Source organism: Pararge aegeria, chromosome 3, assembly GCF_905163445.1.
Source record: "Pararge aegeria chromosome 3, ilParAegt1.1, whole genome shotgun sequence".
NCBI classification, from domain to species: domain Eukaryota; kingdom Metazoa; phylum Arthropoda; class Insecta; order Lepidoptera; family Nymphalidae; genus Pararge; species Pararge aegeria.
This window is the reverse complement of record NC_053182.1, coordinates 9,573,534-9,594,611: the sequence shown is the minus strand read 5'-3', so window position 1 is coordinate 9,594,611 and position 21,078 is coordinate 9,573,534. Positions and strand designations below refer to the sequence as shown.

At 32.3% G+C, this 21,078-nt stretch overlaps 1 protein-coding gene across 1 annotated transcript in view; it reads left to right on the top strand.

Annotated features, from left to right (window-relative positions):
* Window positions 1–21,078, top strand: part of LOC120636978 (neural-cadherin-like) — a 218,887-nt gene that overhangs the window by 91,071 nt on the left and 106,738 nt on the right. Inside the window, exon 2 of the mRNA XM_039908557.1 lies at window positions 16,693–16,836. Within this exon, the coding sequence (XP_039764491.1) occupies window positions 16,693–16,836 (144 nt within the window). The remainder of the gene's footprint in view (window positions 1–16,692; window positions 16,837–21,078) is intronic.

Sequence of the window (21,078 nt, the reverse complement as noted above, 5' to 3'; positions counted from 1 at the left end):
TGAAATATTAAGAAATTGGCAAACTATAAATTTAAAAATAAGTATGTGAAAAATTCAAAAATGAAAATTGCTATAGTAAACAAAACAAAGTGTTTATTGTGACTGAAAAAACCGGAACCAGTGTATCATTTATTGTAGAATAGGCCTTTTATGTTGACATTTGGCCGACAAGTAATTATTACAAAGGCTGTATTACAGTTTACTATTATGGACCGCTCTTGCTGTAGGTACCTACCAACGAAATGCAACTTGTTCTACTTTTGTGCATAGTGCAGTGAAATCCTATTTAAAATAACTGCATATTCGCTCGGTTTTCCGATGAATTGAAGCTGCGTCCCCTTCCTTCCATTTAGTAGTCCGTTAAAGAACTAAATTGAGAAATAGGCTTAGTTTTAAAATCACAAAAATAACGTAAATTCAGATGGTACAAAATGCTGATAATCTTTGTTTTAGGGGACTAAAATAAAGTTATTTGCCCGTTTCCACTAAACATATAAATCGCCTAAATCGAGTGCCTAATGATTTATGTGATATGTATAAAAAAAGCGTTTCACCAATTAACTCTTAGGTGATAACTATTGGTCAAATGTAGATGTATGATAGTAATATCCTTAGATTAGGCGTAACTTATTTATGCATTGCTTCGTTCATCTTTAGTGAAAACGGGCAATTAAGAGTTAATTGCCCGTTTTTACTAAATCTTCGTTAGCTTTTATAGGAATAAAGTCTGGGTGGGTTAATAGTTGAAAACTATGAAAAAGTAACTAAAGCTTAAAAGACGTTTGGTGGGTTTTGTTTACACCGATTTTTTCTTCCTTGCCTTTATTATTAATTATAAATTAGGTTACTTGGTCTTCAAAAGATCTGACTAAAATTCTGAGGAAAATTGTTATAAATTTTGCAAATCACGCTTATTGTTTTCGCTTTCAATCTTATAAAGTTCTTTTTTTATATAATGTATATTGGTTTAAGAAGTCAATGCTTTGAGAAATACTTTCCATGAATGATACATAGTCCACCTGCACAGTGTGTAGGTATACTCTCTGGAACTGCTTTCAGCTTTGTTTATCTAATTTGCCCGCGCTAACTAAACTATTTACCAAGCCACCACTAGGAGACTGTGAACATAATTGAATACCCTTTTGACATTACTGTATTTACGCTCCAGAATATGCTTCTATGTAGTCTAGATATTCTGTTGGATAAAAGCACAACTCTCGGAAGTCTACGAGATATAAAGATTAGGTTACGCTACACTGCATTTTTTAAGTCTAACAATACCTTTTGCGTTTACTGATATTAAACCAAAGTAGTTCACAGCTCTAAAATGCAGTGCAAATTTATTCAAGAAAATTGGTACTATATTTTTATTAGTATGTGCTACTATTTCGGTTTTTATAATGATCATTAAATTTAGTTGGCTATAATCTGCGAAAACGAGTCTGTGTAATACGTATTTTAGTTTTTTATTAAGCAATACCACACAGATCTTAAGAAATACGCTCGCTACGCAAATTTCTGAGCATCTTCAGGAGATGTTGTCTAAAAAACGCACGGCTACTTTTTCGTCATAAAAACTACTTTCTGCCATTCTCCAGGATACAAGTTATATGTGCTAAACTTCAACAAGATCGGTGACAGAGAACGGACAAACAAACAGATATACTTTTGCATTTATAATGTAGGTTGCATAGTGCAACTATCCTTAATATAGCACTTTCACAAAGAAACGCCTACTTCCGATATTTGTTTCCGCTTACTTTATTGGCTCCCTTATCCTCTGCGCGACAATATGCATCTCTATCGCTGAATCTCCTTCGTATAGTTCTCGTATCATTTTAGTAAGAGAATTGAATTTGCTTAATAACCATTTTCACTATGCGCCTAACAGTAAATCTTAAAGAAATCTGTATAATATTATTTACTTACGAAGTGCCCTGGGAGCGTGCCAATTTGCAGTGTTAAGATTTTGAGCCTTGTACTTAAAATGTCGTTGAAACTGTAGTACCGATTGCATGTGATTTTTCAAGTGAGGTAATTCGTAGCTTGTTTATCATGGTGAAAGGTATTACAAATCATTATTATATTTTAGTTTTTTATTAAGCAATACCACACAGATCTTAAGAAATACGCTCGCTACGCAAATTTCTGAGCATCTTCAGGAGATGTTGTCTAAAAAACGCACGGCTACTTTTTCGTCATAAAAACTACTTTCTGCCATTCTCCAGGATACAAGTTATATGTGCTAAACTTCATCAAGATCGGTGACAGAGAACGGACAAACAAACAGATATACTTTTGCATTTATAATGTAGGTTGCATAGTGCAACTATCCTTAATATAGCACTTTCACAAAGAAACGCCTACTTCCGATATTTGTTTCCGCTTACTTTATTGGCTCCCTTATCCTCTGCGCGACAATATGCATCTCTATCGCTGAATCTCCTTCGTATAGTTCTCGTATCATTTTAGTAAGAGAATTGAATTTGCTTAATAACCATTTTCACTATGCGCCTAACAGTAAATCTTAAAGAAATCTGTATAATATTATTTACTTACGAAGTGCCCTGGGAGCGTGCCAATTTGCAGTGTTAAGATTTTGAGCCTTGTACTTAAAATGTCGTTGAAACTGTAGTACCGATTGCATGTGATTTTTCAAGTGAGGTAATTCGTAGCTTGTTTATCATGGTGAAAGGTATTACAAATCATCGTATTATTTACCAAACCGTACAAAACCGTACCGTGATTGTACCCCTTGCCAGTTTGTTACCATTTACTTATAACTTGTACTAAGTCTTATATATCTACTTTCTACGCTTAGTTGATCTATTTATACACTGAATTAATCTAGTTCTTAAACGAGTAGTACCTATATAAATAACCAATCTTACAGATAGGTAGTTTGCCAGTATATTTGCGACATGTCCCTATTTTACTGAAGATTTTGTCGAGTATAGCTTATAGAAAGCTTAACCTAGAGAGCAGATGGCTGCCCTGTTTCGTCCCTCCTTCGATTTCTTAAGCTTATCCAGTTGCTATACAGTAATCCTAGCAGTACTGTGTTGGAGTCTTCACCAGATCTATATTTTTTGGTCAAAATTTTGGGCTGCGATATTACTGCAAAATTAATAGAAGGAATTCTATAAGAGGTCAAGATGCTATTTCGATATTCTTATCAGTCGCCTTTTTTCAATACAAAGGTTTTTTACGATTGTGTTAAATAAAATGACAGTAAACTGGAATCACTAGTGAGTTAGCATCTCGTTTTTATGCCCTGTTATGATAGGCTCTGTTTTAAAGTTTTAGATAGAGGAGAGTGCTTTATTTAGATTTTTATGAATTCTGGTACTTTGTTTTCATATGCTACTTGTCGGTTGTCGATCGTACTTTTTTACCTTTTTTGTTATGCTCGAGATTTGTTGGGCCTAAAAGTCAGGGTCCATTTTTATTTAGTTTTATTTGTTGCTTTATTTGCAATGTTAATTATTGTGTAATAGCTTTGTTGATTTTTATTTATTTATTTATTTATAGCCTTTTTAACAATCTTATCTTACTGATTATTTACTTATTGAGACACCGGTTACGCTTGATTGTTTTGCTTTGCATAGGCCTCCCCCAGGTTTTTCCATGCTTCGCGATCATGGGTTTTTCTTGTCCACAGAGGTCCTGCTGTCGCTCTCAAGTCATCTTCCCACCTTCGGAATGGTCTTCCCCTTCTTCTCTTACCGTCTCTAGGATACCATTCTGTTATATCTTTAGCTTTGTTGATAACTCTCGTTAATTGTTAATTATCACATTTTACATTCAGTCCGTTGTATTAGTTTTTATTTTTATAGTTACGTATGTTTATCGTTATGCGATTTAACGTTCAGTACGAGGGTGAAAAAAATTGAGTAGTAAAAATACCTAACTAAATTAGCGCATTTTGGTCTTAGGCGCTATGAAAAGGAAACTGTTTATTTGCACGACCTCTATTACAAAATGGCATTAAGTTAAATATCGTCAAATGATTGCAGTTTTTTATAGGATAAGTAAGTTTTGCTCGTGTTCTACCTAACTTAAGAGCTAGGCAGATAACCAGTTAGTAGTTTAGCTCCCGGACATATTATTTGCTCTCCTATACTTTGTTCGCTTCATTGTGCCGTTGTCAATAATTTACCATTCCTTTTTTTTATAAAAGTGTATGATGTCTCGAATTTGGGCTCAATATTCTTTTCGCGAATTTCTTGGAAGGCTGCCAAATGAGCGCTATTTACAGTTCAATCCATCCTTGAATGAGCGTAAAAAAGTAATGTGGGCTTCTTAGAGTTCATTTTTGTGGTATAATTTGTTATCATCATATTTTAAGGCTTATTTATTATTTATATGAAAAGCGAGGATGGAATCTCGTTTTTACGAGTAAAGATGTTTGTGTATGTTCACTTGCAATGACAACAAGAGTGAAACTACTTGCATAGACGTATCTATTACTCTACTACTGATTTTACATTATAACTCCGCCAATCCTAACCTAAACTAATTTTAACAAATTTTTTTTCATGGAGATGTAGTAGCTTTGTTTTGACATAGCCGTGAGGATCTGGAGAGACACATAAAATCTGAGTTATTTACAGTTATTTTTATAGCGAACGAAGAATGTAATGTCAAATGAAAATAGGTTTGCGAAAGGCCATTATTATCAATGTTAAGGTCATTGTAGTACTAAGTCTAATAAATATTATATTCGCGCTCATCTCAGCAGATTTCGGTATGTTCGATACATCATGTTTATAAAGTAGTTTGTTTTTATAGCTAGAACTCTGCAAAACGTTAAAAAAAAACTTTCCAGCCTTTAAATAATACTGTAATCTGAAGAATGTTATACCTGTATACGTTCTGGCGAAAGAAAAAATTATAGCGATTTAATTATAAGTTACTAGAAAGGAATTTATGTAACAAGCGTTTATTTGGCTGTAAATTAACACCTTTGTAAACTGTTGTAATTTAATCAATATTGTCCCAAAATTATCCACATAGAAAAGGTTAATAGCGGAGTTGGGCTTTTCGAGTTGAGAAACAACCCTCATAAACATGTATTGTCCAAGCCTCAAGGATAGCCTATAAAGGGCAGTGTCACGTTCCCATTGGGATTTCATCTCATACACTGTGTGGAAGTTAGATTTAATACAATTGTCGATAAACTCTTTGTATTATCATCCAATATATATGTCATCTACATTTTCTGAATATAAATATACTACGACAATACACACGTCGCCATCTAGTCCCAAAGTAAGCGTAGCTTGTGTCATGGGAGATAACTGATGCATATTTTTATGAATAATCTACATAAATACTAATAATTTACATATAAACACCCAGACACTGAAAAACATTTATGTTCTTCACACAAACATTTTCCAGTTGTGGGAATCGAACCCACGGCCTTGGACTCAGAAAGCAGGGTCGCTGCCCACTGCGCCAATCGGCCGAACGCCTGGATACTTCTTATGTTATAACGTACCCTTCGTGCTAATGTGAGTTAGTAAATGCGAAAGAGTTTTTGTCGGTTTGTCCTTCTTTCGTGCAGCTGCCGTTGCAAGTGATTCTTTTGTGCATAGAAATAGACTAAGAGCCGTAAAGGCTTTTCTATAACGAGCGAATAAATCAATGACTTTATCAGTGTATTAAATTTAAACACATTGCTAATAAGAATTGTTTAAAAAGTTACCAGTTACATATTAAACGAATAAACGATTAAATTAATTTTTGAATTTCTTTTTTTTTTTTAGTTTTTATTATTTCTTATTTATTACATCACGTGTACGTACCCGTGCTATTGAGGCAGCAGGATTTAAACACAAGCAAATAACGAATGCAATGTAAAGTTTTATGTAATATCTCTGTCCATATTTATTTTAATTTTACGTATAAAGCGGAATGTCCGCAGTATTTTTTATTTTCTCATAGCTGTACCGAACTTTATGGGTTCAGTTCGTTATGGTAATTGTTTACATAAAAAAAGATGTTTTAAATACCATAGTTAATTTTGTTCTATGGCTAAACTTTCAAGTTTATTATACCCAAAAGACGAGAGTTTGCATCTCCAGCGTTGATGTTTATTTAGTGAGTAACTCGTATTTGAAACAGTAGTTTATAAAATTTGCTTTTAAATATTGTATTTAATTCGTTATTTCGATTCAGTTTAATGTTCTTTTGGTTTGAGTAAAATTTGGTAAGTTTTGTATATTTTATTTATAAAAATATATCCGCATGACAATAAATAGGAATCAATTAAAAAAAAATATTGTTGGGAAAATTTAGTTGTCTCTTTTATCAAGTAGTTGTTCTTAAAAATTTCTTACCAAAATTCCATGACCTTTTGTCGGTTTCTACAATTCTTAATAACCGTCATAATAAGTAAGCAATTAATATAATCGTGCAAAAATAAAGAGTAAACTAACAATTGCAAGGTACGCGTTAAAATCTAAAGTAATAATTCGGGCATAAGAAATGACGAATTGAACAATGGTAATTTAAAAATTGAACAATACGCATTTCTTTTCTTTCTTATTATGGCTTACAAAGTCTGTTATTTAAAAAGATTTTTATATTTTATTCCACTACAAGTTAGTTTTGTACCAGTTACGTGTAGGACTGCAAAATAAATCCCTGAAACAAAATTTGTTACCTAAATATAACAATTAAAGCTAACGTTAAATATTTAAGCGCTATAATATTTCAAGGTTTTAATTTCAGAAGTGCCTCTTTGTTAAATAATAGCTTAAACGCTACGCACAGGTTTCTGGAATAATTAATAGCACATTGGGACCATTCCATTCGTATATGCTAAAACGTGGTTGAATATTCAACGAAGAGGACTACTCAGTACGCGTCAATTTTTACGATGGCCTTCTCATTTTCCTGGCAAATTTTTTCTTTAAGTTTATCGTAGACTAGCATAGAGGCCGCATCCGAATAATGTCTTACTGACGCTTTTTCTCTCATAGAAGAATGGGATTAAAAGTTAAGACCCTTTGCGCTGCTCGAATTCCTTGATGGCTTTTAAAGATGACGTTATCACGTTTTAGTGATCATCAGCAAAACTGATTAATTAACAAACTCACTCTTAGGGATTTGGATAGCTCTAATTATCTACGGAAAATTTCTCCTCAGAAGAATCCAATACTTAATAATTTTTGAGTGTGAGATACTACAGACAGCACCTTAACTGTAATCGTGGTAGAATTCAATTGACGGGGTAGCTATTCATGCATTGTAAATTCAAATAACGTCAGCAGCACGATTCAACCACCTTCGATGCGTTCGGAAATTTCATAGGTGCCAGATGCTGATCACTAACTAAGAGCGTAGTAATTTCAGTAACTATGAAAACGTTGCGTGTACCAATATATATGCTCTTGCGCTGCTTGCGACTTTAGCAGCAGTCTGTGATAAACAATTATAGTGTCTCACGCAAACAACTCCATGGTTTGTCGAACTGCTATCAGTGGTGTCGTTAGGTGGCTGATTTGTTTTTATTAGGGAAAAGTTAGCTTACGTAATAACGGCGAGATAAACAAAGGGGACGGATTCATGTTTATTTTTACACTCTTAAAACTATAAACGGGAACTTTACATTTTTTCATTCTTTTCTTTGGGGCTTTAATATTTGACTGTATAAACAACATTGAGCCAGAATAAAATTACTGAGGGAAAATTCGGGATCTAATTTTCGGGATTTAATTTTTTATTTTGGACGACAGAATTACATTGTTAATGCAAACATTTTCCAGTTGTGGGAATCGAACTCACGGTCTTGGACTCAGAAAGCAGGGTCGCTGCTCAGTGCGCCAATCAGCCGTCGAATCGATAATTGATATTGATCTCGTTTTAAAAGGCAGTGAATTATTTAAGAAAATAAAATGACGATTCAGACCTGCGATGGCTACTGGCTACCTTAGTAAATGGAATAAAGATGTGCTTCTTATCGTGTCGTGATATTATATACATTTAATATGCTGGTTTATTGTTTTTTTTTAGAGAAAGTATAAACATTACTAACTGCAATATAGTTAGTTATTTAATTATTAATAAATTCAAAAAGGGTATCTATTGCTAATGGATATACATTTCAAGATCGTCGAGCAATGGTTTAGTCGAGCATAGATTACAAAGAAAAAATAAGCAAACCACCATACTTTCGCATTGATACTAAAACTAGTTGTTTCTCGCATTCTTCGTCCGCGTTAATTAATGCTTTTTACAAATCCCGTGGAAACAGTTTTTTTCCTGGGATAGCCTATGTTAACCTCTGTCCTTTTAACTAACGTTATATCAGAAATCAAGTAGATTGGTTCCTGAGTTAGGGCGTAAAGCAAAAAACTGAAAGTGAGTTTTTTTGATTTCCAATAGTAACTTTTTCATTTATGAAATAAGTTGAGAGAGTTTATAAGAATAACAATATCGAATGCGGGCATAAGAAATAAAGATCCCGATTAGTGGAGGTATTAATTCCTGGATTTACTAAGATAATTAAATAAATATTACACACTCCGTATTAATATTATTTTGAAGGTAAGTTGGTACAGTTCATTTTACAACAAACCTAGATAAAAGAGTAGGTCACAGCCTACTTATTACTTCGCTAATGACCTAGACCTTAGACTACGGACGAAAAAATCTCGAGTATTTTCTAGATTGGTACAAAAATTCTTTATTATTTTCTTTATAATGGAAAAAGCATTAGTATTAAAATGCTATTCAAAAGTAAACGTCTTAATTATATATTACAAGTGGTGCAGAAGAGCGAAGGCTTGTCCAGTCGTAAAAATTTAATTAAGGGCTTGTGCTTTTAATACAACAAATTACTAGAGTAGATATAGAGCCTACATACATAAACCCAATACACAGAACTTAATAAAAAGCCATTAAACCATGGAATGGGTTAATTATATTAAATTAAATGCAAAGACAATGGAGTTGTGCTACGTACAGCACAACTCCAACTGTAAAATTGATATTTTACGTACAGGACATATTTCAGGACAATATTTATTTACGCATGGTATTTCCCCGCGGATACAAAATATTTTTCTTGAATGAATTTATTCTATGCCATTTTTGTGGTAGAGGTTCTATAATCATTACAAGCAAAAACGCATAAACGCAGAGTTTGAAGCTCTGATTTCCACTCTGCTGTGAGTGAGGTCTGAGGGTGTAAGTCTGCTAAGCATGATAATGTTAATCCTTGAATATTCGTCTTATTTAATTCAAATCATCTTATTGCGCTACATGCGCGAATGAACACCTTATAAACACCCACAGATTCAAAATATCCCAAATCTTTAGACACGTTTTGCAATAATAATGAAATCATTATGTTTTATGTGTGATTCACAAACAAAATGACTGGTCTGGAAGCCGAATCTATGAATAAAACTCATAAATTAATGCTTCAATGGATAAACGTGTAATTGCTGGAATTGGAGATATGTTTTCGATAAATAAATGCAGGCATTTGGTGAAAACAATGAGTGCAACCCGAATTATTACGTTCATGAGGAGATCTGGTAGCAGTTTTTTTTATAATAATTCATTGGTCAGATGAACTCGTAATTTGAAAATAGTGTAACTACAAAAGCCAACTACAGATGTCCGTAGTCAACTTTAGTTCTGGTATTAGCTTCCTACTGCTGGGCATAAAATGCTTGCTGGGTTTCCGATTGGTAAGCTTTAATTTCATCCCTACTTTTATCATAAAAAAGCGAAAGTAACTGTTTGACTTTTGTCTTTAACTCTTTCATGCCTGAACCACCGAATGCGATGAACTTCGGTACAGAATTTGAAGGAAGGGATTCAGAAGGGGCATAAGTTAACTTTTGTTGTATAAATACGGGATGGAAGTTTGTGCGGGAGTTCGTCACTATAAAGAAAATCGTGGACAAAGTCGCGGGGAACTGCTACATATCAGATACGAAGACAGGGGTAGGCACTGGCCAATTTTCTTAGGGAAATTGAAACCTGTTACTAATAATAACTAGCTCCGCAGGTTATAACTTTACTATGACATACCATTGTGGAGATTATATAAGATGCTACGCTTGGGAATCATCTATTTCCCGGCGGGCGAACGCTTAACGAATTCGCTTATGGTTATATAATATATTTACCTAGAATCTTGTTTGATGATCTTCCTCTAGTTCTTCGTTTCTTCCTTTCGTTAGTTATGAGCTGCAAAGGCATACCAGGCCCGTACTTTTAAATGTCTTTGTTTATTACTCATACAGCTTTTCGGGTAGAGCTGCTAAGTAAGCACAGACAAGAAGTGCCGCTATTCCTAAAGACATACCTAGACCAGAGCCGACTAGTCCTCTCATTTTAAGTTATAATCGCAGCCCATGAAACACAATCAGAGGAATCGCTGAAGCATTGTTCTCAATGTGTAAATAATTATCACAGTACAATGGTATGGTTGACAATTTTGTGGTACTTGGTAAAATGGTACATTCGCACATAAGTTAAACATCGCTGTTTTACAAAAAATAATTTATACTTGAACACAGGTTGAGGATGGCAGGATTCCTGCTCAAAAATGCTTAAGCTATTTTTCTGGAAAAATGCAACATTAAACAAAATGCAACATGTATAATAGTCTTGTAAAAACTGTTTGAATATATATATGTGCGAGAGGAGAGTAGAGAGGAACAGGCTCATCAGCAAATTTGCGATTTTGTGTACATAATTTTTTTCTGCTTATTATTACAAATATTAAAAATTACCCTCTTCTAGTCTGGTAAAAAGGTTTTTGCATAAGCTTACACGTTAGTAGAGTATGACTACGTTACCGAAATTACGATAAATTTAAAGAAAATCTCCACATTCGCAGCAATAGCACCGGGATTTTGCCAATCCGCAGTAGTTTCAGGATAATAGTTAAGCTTTCAAATCTTTTGGTTAGCAGATGCTTGCTTCTCCTTTACCTACTGCAGCTAAGGTTGGATCTTTCACTTTTAAATAACATTGCGATTAAGAAAGTTTGTGATATTATTGTTGGAAATGTTTATGGAAAGAGGGTATGGGAGTACCTCCTGCCTAGTGTTTTAGAAAAATTACCTAGACCTTTGCTAGAAGGAATTGAAAATAAAAACCTGAAGCAAATCAAAAACAAATTGAAACGTTATTACATTCAGGGTACGTGCAAAAACTACTAGGCGGAAGTTCATCCAGACCATTCCTACAAATTCCATTAATTATCACTATAGAAATGTTTCTTTTGTTTTTTTTTTCTTTACATTATACATTAATTAATATATAATAATCAATATATATTTGTGCAACCCTCTCAAGCGCAAAAATCTTCCATAATGAAGATTAGCGTAATGTAATTGAGATCTAAACAACCATGTATTTTTTATTTATAATAAACAGATTTAAATTTTTTTTTTTTTTTTGTTGTCAGAAAATAACATGGAATTTTATTGAGAGTATATGCCCTGGAGGAACAGTGAGTTACTAATTAGATGTTGTTTAAACGAGTAACAGTTTTAAATTTTAAGGTATTTTTTCAATTTTCTCGTTTACGAATTATTGCAAAATATCAATAGTTTTCTTTTTATGGAAGTGCAAGACCATTTTTATAATAATTGAAATACCCAACCAAATGTAATAGCTACATTATGGAATTATTCTAACTGATAAAATATAACGACAGTCTAAGATTATTATACAAGCCAAAGTAGTTTGAAAGAAAAAATAAATGTTGTTATGTTAATTTTCTCGATCTTTATTTATTGCGATACAATAAATTTCTCGTATACCATATCCCTGTACGAAATTGTTTTCGATCAAGAACTTATTGCTTTGATCCTTACGGACATAGGAAAGTTATCTACATTACCGCTATATTTTTAGATCAATAAAATTTACTTTGTTTACTACGAATACCTACTGACAATCATATTCCGTATTTCATGTTATGACTATTTGTTTATTGATGGCATGTTAGTTATATCGATGCCTATTTGTATTTTATAATATAAACAGTTATTTATATAGGCACACATCTAATAATAATCTGCGAAAAACAGAGTATAATATTTCATTGTCCTACAATCTTTAGTAAATATTCTTAATGATGCAAAACGCGCTTATAGAGCATAGTTCATCGTGTCGTTAATATAGAAACAAGTAGGTACGTAAATAAACAAATTAAAAATACGACTTCTGAACACAATTACTTTTTTATTTATGTAATTTTTAAGTGCCATTCTTACGATGCACCATACATTCAAATCTGTTCAAACATTAAGAAGTTATGGTAGAACAAAAAAAACTCACAAACATAATTCCACTCCAGTTTTGGAAAAATACAGCTGGTGTTTAAAAAAAAACACTGCGCAGATTTGTCTCGCTAACATATTTGTACGACTGATCGTCAAATAAGCTGTACTTCACTTCGATAAAATATGGTATGTAGCATGTATTTGTAACGTTTGACTTGCACTTTTAATTGTTCGTATTATAACACATAAAAGTTCTAATTTTGATGTAAAATAGCTTGTAACTTTATTTCAAGTTCTAAGAAATTTGTGCCTATGTAAATTCTTCAAAATGACGTCATTGCTGCGCTGGTGAGAAAATAACGAATTCAACTAAATCTTTCAAAATTCTGCAGAAGTTTCAAAAGTAGGTGTACTCTATTTCTGTACTATCTGTAATTTAAACGGTTAAACAGCTAAAGTGCAGGATTCCTTTAACACAGATTAAACACCACTGTGCTTTGCAGTACGAAATCTTCAAAACGTTTTTCCTTCTTATTTATTGTGTATCCTTTACAAAAATTAGTTATTTATTTATTACAATTCACAGCGTTCCAATTTTTTTTGGTTATAATTACAAATCTTAATCGTGACAGTTAAGTAATAGGTGCAAGTACAAAATATACATATACAATTAGTTACGATATTCACAACAGCATGAATGATTATGAGTGAGAGTGCGTGCGCGTGTGTGTGAGTGTGTAAATTTATGTGCTTTGGGTGCGAGTGTGAGTCTTGATTTATGTAAAAGTGCGTTCTTAACTAATTGATATCATATCATTTAGTATCTCTCGCAATGCAGTTTAGCTATTTCATTATTTAATTGTAAATAAACCAACATAAATGGAATATATCGAGAATTGTAGTTTTATACCTAATGGAATTCTGGGCATAATTTGTATTCTATTTGGGAACAACCAGTAAGCGCGCTTGACGTGTTCGAATTGAAGAGGCATTCAGTGAGGAAGCTGACTGTAAGCTGGGACAATAAAGTTATACATATAAGTAATTTTATACAACAAAGGTAGGCTACCTAGCTTTAGTTATTCCAATTAATTGTATTCGAGAACTTACTGTTAATAGTAGCTTCTACAAAGTTTAATGCCAACACTTGGCTTGGAAATCGAGAAACCACCGTCATAAAATATCTAGCTCGAGAATGGGTAGTAAAGGTCTGTGTTATGTCAGTGTATGCCTTTGGGGATTTTATCATAAGTGCTCGTGAGGCCTGTTCAAATGACTTGACTCATACTTACCACTGAACTCTAGGGAAATAATACCAGATCCTGTGCCAGTTTGTGATTCAGACGTGTAAGAACTTTGCCACGGTTTTGATATATTTTATTATTTTGACACAATATTCATACCTTGAAACGTTATACTTGTATGACTAATATTATAAAAGTGAAAATGTGGATGTTTGTTACTCAATCACGCATGCATGTAGCTTTTGACATGGAAAAGAACATAGGCTACCTTTCATCCCAATTCCTTAAGTAGTTTCCGAGGGAAAATTGAAAATTGTTAATGTGCTAAGCCGCGGGCAGACAGCTTTGGTATGCTATGAAAAAGGACACGAACGAAGCTTTATAAACAATTCTGACGCCCACGCAGAAAGTTGCGGGCAGAATGTAATATTCAATAATAATAATATTGAGAACAAAGCAAACGTATTTATTTAAATAAAACTTGTAAAAAATGTATACCTGAATAGCTATGTGAAGTTCGTGCTCACTCCCATTTATCATGTGTGAAGTAAATAATGCATATTATATGAAAGTGAGATATCGAGTACAACTACTAAAGGGTTGTTTTATTCATCGTTATTTTCGTGGAAATATTTGGGCATTCTGTCAAACAGTTGCTTATCTCAATAAAAATACCTAGGTTTTATTTAATAAATCAAATAAAGGTTTTGCAGTTACTCGTCTGTCGCGGTAGTAGTAAATGTAATTTTTATTTCTATTATAATAAGTTTTGTTCATAAATTATAATTAAATCTTTGGTAGGTTTATAACTACTGTCTTCTATCGTCTTTTATAAAGTATATTTCATTCTACATGGATTAAAATGCTTCAATAACTAAAATGGGTGGGTTATGTGCATAATGTTTTTAAATATTTCATTAACTGAACTCAGCATTCCACCAATGTATATACATTTTAAAGGAACATAGACAAAACGTTTCCAAAATATAAATTTAAAAAATAGGTGGCAACTATGAAATAATAAGATCAAGCTACTACAAATATTATTTTATGTATTTAAGTTTATTATTCACAAAAATATTTGGAACTAGATAGCTAAGGGTGTATTGTTGTAACATGTATATATATATATATATATATATATTATATTCAAGCACGTCACCATGATAAATCATGGCCATTGAATTAAATATTTGAGGAATCTATAATTTACTCTTAAATAAAAAACTCTAAGATGTTGGTGTTAAAATGAATTATTCACTTAAAAGAAAAAGAAAAAAATAAACTTTCGTTACTAAAACTCATAAAAATTTAACTAATTCTCAAAGGTACCAACTTACGAAAATTTGGTTTTATATCCTGCCCATATGTTTCAGATAACGGCAATAGTGCCTGGCAGTAACTGTGCGTCTGCAAATAAAGCAACCGGACATTACAACAAACGCCCCTAATTTATCATTGCTAACGCGGACCTCTAGCGGTAGCAATTTCTCCTCTAAGTTTCCTTTACACTCGACCCTTTAATGCAGATTAAGGTTCATTTAGAGTATTCATTAGACTGCCTCACATAAATGTAGACAAATGTAGGTTGAGTTCATTACTTTCATCTGTTCATCGCTTATTTAGAGATTATAAACTCTTAATATGTTACGTGAAGAATATTGCAATTTAAATTATAGGCAGCTACGTATTATTAAGGATATTTAAAATTATATGGCCGATATAAAAAAAAGATTTCCAACCTTTATATGTTAGGATATTATAACTTACACTATAATGTTAAAGCTCAAGCACGAAGCGAATATATTTTTCACCCAATCAGAATTAATTAAATTTCAGTCTATAAAAAATATTTTAGGTGTTTTAACCACATATTATTGTTTTTTACTTTTGATTACAACTAATAACTTTTTTGCTATAAAAACTACGCTACTGATAAACATGGAAGTTTCTTGAGTTTTAACTCATGGTACCTTCGGTGTGGTGTCTTCGATCACCTAACTCACGAGCTTTCACCGACCAAGATAATATCTAATGTTCCCAAGGAAACAAACTCTATATTGAGATGAAATAATTAACTACAAAAATTGCTTTGTTTCTTAGTTATTGGTTTTGTTTGACGGTAAAAAGTTTTATTTATCAGCATGATAGCAAAACTCTACCTTTATATGTGACTCTCATTTGACTTATTGTGCCTACTGACTTGAATAATAATATCAGTAACAGATACTCAATATTTTCCTTGTCCTAATTTAATTTGTATATTATCTGCCTTGCAATGTTGAATCTGGTGCTTGTACTAACAAAGTTAGCTTAGAGCTTCTTGCGATTTGTGTTGATTTAAGTTCCGAAATTTAGTTGTTCTTGAAAAGCTATTAACTGTAGTAGGTAGTGTAAGAGACGTGAGTTCCGGTCTCTATTCCATTCTGAATAAACTCAGAGCGGGAAAGAAATGTTCATTACAAGAATCAGGGTAAAGATTGAAAAGAATAGCAATTTGGATTGTAAAGAGTAGGTCATACCCTAGTTCTGACCTAGATTGAAAACTTTTATAATAGTCAAAAAAAGTCACTAGTACTGTTTTTAAGATAAAAAATATTAAACATACTTGTAAGATTAATATAATTTACTCTAATTATATTATTTTGTTATTTTTGTCAATTATATTTCAATTGAAGTTATTTATCACTGCGCATTGTAAGCCAAACAAATAATTAATTGTTCTCTTTTTTGAAAGGTTGTCGAATACCTTTCATGGCGTATGGCGTATTTTAATACAATTATTTATATACATATATGTATATATATTTTGTTCAATACTGCACGCCAGTTTAAAACCGAAAGTTGTTATGTCAGTATAGTTATATACGTAACAAAAATTAAAACTCCCCAAGGTATTATTCTTATTATTTTGACTCAACAATCTCATTGCTCCGTATCATTGCGTAAGTTTGATAGTCATAATGTTTTTCAATCATAACTTTTCAGCAAGTTACCATTATATAGTTGCAATCAAAAATAGTTATCTATTTATATGACTAAATAAATATTAACTGCCTTATGCATCGCGCAAAATCTCAAAAATGAGGGTTAAGAAAAAAATATATTAGGAAACACCTTAAGGAGCAAAAGAAATACGCCTGATGAAGTCATAACATATTTATATCTTTTTGTTTTATTTTCAGTGACCAAGTTCATCCGTATCGGCATCGCAGACAAGAATGACAACCCACCCTACTTCGACAAGGAGCTATATGAGGCGGAAGTGGACGAAAATGAAGACATTCAGCACACTGTCCTCACTGTCACCGCCAAAGATCACGACGAATGTGAGTACCTAGCTTTTATACCTAGCTTAATAATAAAAATATTTTATAAACTTTTCCAGCCTGACTATTTGTAGTTCCTCTACCATCGGTTCTACAGGCAGATTTCCACAGGCAAAAAAGAAGCCTATAAGAAACTTAACAGTTAGATACTCTTTTACTTCATGAACATTGCACAATTTAACAATATAAACTTCAAAAATCTATTTACGCCCGTAATTAATAATCATAAATCTTAGGCAAAATAATATTTTTATTTACATTCTTCAACGACTTGTTTCGAGTTTTGAAATAAAAACAATTTCTCAGAGACTTATTGTAATGTTTGTAAATTACAGCCAAATTATTCGCCCTTTTAAACTTTATAATTCTTAATGATGTCTCGTTTTAAAGTGAATTGTTGTTTTTTATAAAAAAAATAAGAAAACAGAGCTTGACCGTATGATTGATTCTCCATTTTGCATAACTTTGTCTCGAATTATAAACCTAATCTAAAACCAGTAGTAAATGTAGAATTTAATACAGCCGTCCTCTCGCTGACTCAGTTTTATAACAGTTTTGTGGGTTAATCCATTATTAACTTTTATAAAAGGATTATTATTTATGCAGTTTTCTATAAAATAAGGACTTATTCCTGCACTAAAAATAATTTTAAGCGAGGTCTTCTGCGCAATTTGCTCGCTGACGTAACTTTTATGACATCGTTCACAATTCCCAGTTATTTGATTGATACTTAAATGTAGAGACTAGAGAGAGTGCTATTCAATTACAGTTATTAAATCTTTATCTCATCCAATTTTGATTTACGAATAAATCCAGTTGGTGTGTCTAGCATTCGAAGTTTTTGAATTTTGTCCTTAATTTAAATTCCTCAGAATTCCTATGGCTGAATAAGTAACTATTTTTAGAATATTTTTCTACTGAAAATGGAAAAGTTGTGAGTAACAGCGGTTTAAACTGTTGTTTTTAACACACTATGTTCGTCACACACATATATTAGATAATATTTAGCCAATGTCTAAAAGTAATGTAGAGTTTGGATTGACTATTAGAGGCAAGTTGTTTTAGAAAACTAAAACCGGAAAAAAGTGCCTTGAAATTAGTTGTTCCTTCAATGCATTGCCTTTGCATTTCATCACAACTTTTTTGGAATTTAGCGGGATTCGAGGATAACATTTTTATTTAATTATAATTAATCTTTTTACAAAACGTAACATGGGAGTATCAGCTTGCGCTGTGTCCAGAAACGTAATGAATAACTTTAAAACTCATTTAAAATTTATCAAATTGCATTTTATTTTGCTCACCACATATGAACCTCTGGTTCAAAATTTAATTATATTATTTTCAACATTGGTATGAAGCTTTTACAGATTAAATATATTTTACATTTTTATTTTATTTTACAGTGTACTCATTTGCACTGTAAATAACGATAAAGAAAAATAATACAAAATTATTTTGTATATTAGTCTTAATACGTTTTTATCACGGGCCTTTGTGATATACCTTTTGTGTTTCATCAAAGCCTTTGTTCGTTTCAATTCCAATCTGTCTTGGAATGGATAAAATTTTCATTGGTATACAAAATACCTAATTCAATATCAATAGGTGGCTGTTTTATACACCTACAATAAATTGTTGAAAACCAGCAGGAGCGATTGCCTGCTCTCATATGGATGTTGTAGAAAGTTTAGCTTGCAGTTTTAGGAATATACCTACTTACTTTTATTTATTTTATTAATTTGACGATTTGATGACAATCTATAAAATTTGGGATGTTTAAATCGGGAACAAAGTAGTCTTGTTTAAGAGAATGTACATTTCCAAAAGATCCTAATACATAATTTTGTGGAGCTAGGACGGAAAGTGAATTTTTTTCACGCAAGTTTGAGGGATTAAACTTTCGTTAAAACCGATGTTCAAAAATGTATTATGCTGCTGGGATATCAGCGTAGAATCTCTTTGGCAACATGAATATATAGATGGAATGTGTGCGTTAAGCTCTAGTAATGATAGATGGATAATAGATCCAAAATTATGTATTGATCACATACTGCCGCTTACATGCCAGGCATCCGCTTTTAAGTACATGCTTGCCTGGCTTGTATGTGAAACTCGTATAACTACTGACTAAGAGTATTAAGGTCACGTAACTTCAACTGAGCTACGCTGTAAATACTCGGAGAAAAGATATTCGTGCTGAACTATTAAAATACTTGCGCTTACAATATTTAATATTATTCATCCTATTTGAATACTGCAATATATAGAAATGGCAAGGCGTAGTGTCTCCTTTATCTTGTATTTAGACTATAAATGTCATACTACACAATTAATTATGAACAATTTTAATATCACGGTAGTCGTTAGTTAATCAACAATTTAATGTTTTGAACACGTTAGTTACTCAATATCTAGTATTACAAAGAGAATAAATTGTTACACATACAGTGTCTGTCCATACAGTATATATTCATAGAGACCATTGTTACCAATACAGTGGATATTTTACAGGTACTGGTTTAACTGTTATGAGTTATGATATAATTTATACGAGTTAGAGCTTACTGATATTACTTTGAACATAATGTATAGAGTAGAGTAGAGGAATCATTATAACAGTAACCGTATACATATATCATGGTCGTTATTGGTACATTGGGAGTCAGTTCGTAATATGAATGTCGCTGGCAAAGTGTCATCGCTCGTAGCGTAAGAGCCAGTTTGGCAAGTTCGCCGCAATTAAATTTTTACTAGGGAAGCTGCAAACGTGCATGCATATATTTTATTAGATGACACTTATCACAACGTGGTAAATACTCTCTTCAGAAGCATGAGTTTCCTGACTCCAGATTAGGAAAATTTTAGCAAATATATTTTTCGCTTATGAAATAAACCGTTTTGTTTTAAAGAGACATTCAATATTTGAATAGGCTCAACCATTAATATTGAGTGATATTTATAAGAGATTGTGACTTAGACTAAAAAAAATGATCGGAAGTTGTGTTTAGGCAAAGATTTTATTAATGTAAATGGTATTTACGGGATCAAAAGAAGGGTTGTGAGTCAGTATGAAGAGACATCTTTTTTGTCCATAATAACTAAAGTACTTCACGTTTGATCGATGAGTCACGCAGTTGCTACGGTTTGTTGCATATATATTTACTTAGAGGAACGTGGGAGTTCAGCTTTCATATCGCCTTTATATACCTACTACAATAACGAGCCTTTGCTCGGTTAAGCTGGGATAGCATTTGGATGAAGCTAAAGCTGAGGATGTAGTAGAAATATTTTAATCAAAGTTGTTACATCGTTTATGTCTGTGGGACCTGTAAAACTATATAAATTATATAATTAGTAAAGATAACCTTAATTTGGTTGTAGTTTAGTATAATGACAAAAATAGCCCATTTACCAAAATAAAAAAATGTATTCCGATCGAAATAGTATTATTGTAAAGCAATATTAATGGAACAAGACGGATTGAGAAAGGATGACTTCTTACACTACCTTTAAGGTCGTTCCTAAGCATCCTACCAAAGGTTAGAGTAATTTATGTTGTTATACTCATGTTGTGATATGGAATTCATTTAGTAATGCTTGTTTTAAGCTTGGCGGTATCTTTTTTAAATCACATTTTTTAAAAGAAACAAAAATTTTTCAAGTTTTCACGTTTATATGATGATATACGTGAAATAAAGTTATAAGGGTAAAAAGCGCAGAATATTTCGTGTAAATAACAAACTATGTGCCGAAATTTGGCCTTCCACAATGTCGTGCCCGATAAATTGATGTCTACGGTCGACTTTGTTTGTTACAACACAAAATCATCATGATGATATATTTGCTGCGTTTTCGTTATATAAAATCCGTACAGTTAGTGATTTTAAGTATCAACAATACTTTAAAACAATGTGTAGTAGTAAAATAGTATCAGAAGTAAATTTACTATCGTATTTTCTTTGTAAGGAACAATTTCGATGACGAGTAAAAACTTTATTGAGCTACTGCTATCTCCCTTGAGATCTATTTCGGAAGGCATCGACGAAATTGGAAGTAGGTGTAGTAAAATTTTCTCGAACAACGTCTTAAATCTTTTGTCCAATTTGTTATCATCCGGCCGTTTGTTTTCAACTAAACGTAGTTATGTAATTTTATGGGCTTAGTTTTATTTTAGTTTTTTGGAACAAAACCGATTTTTTTTAATGTTCGAGTTGACTTACATACTAGGGGGTTCGTACC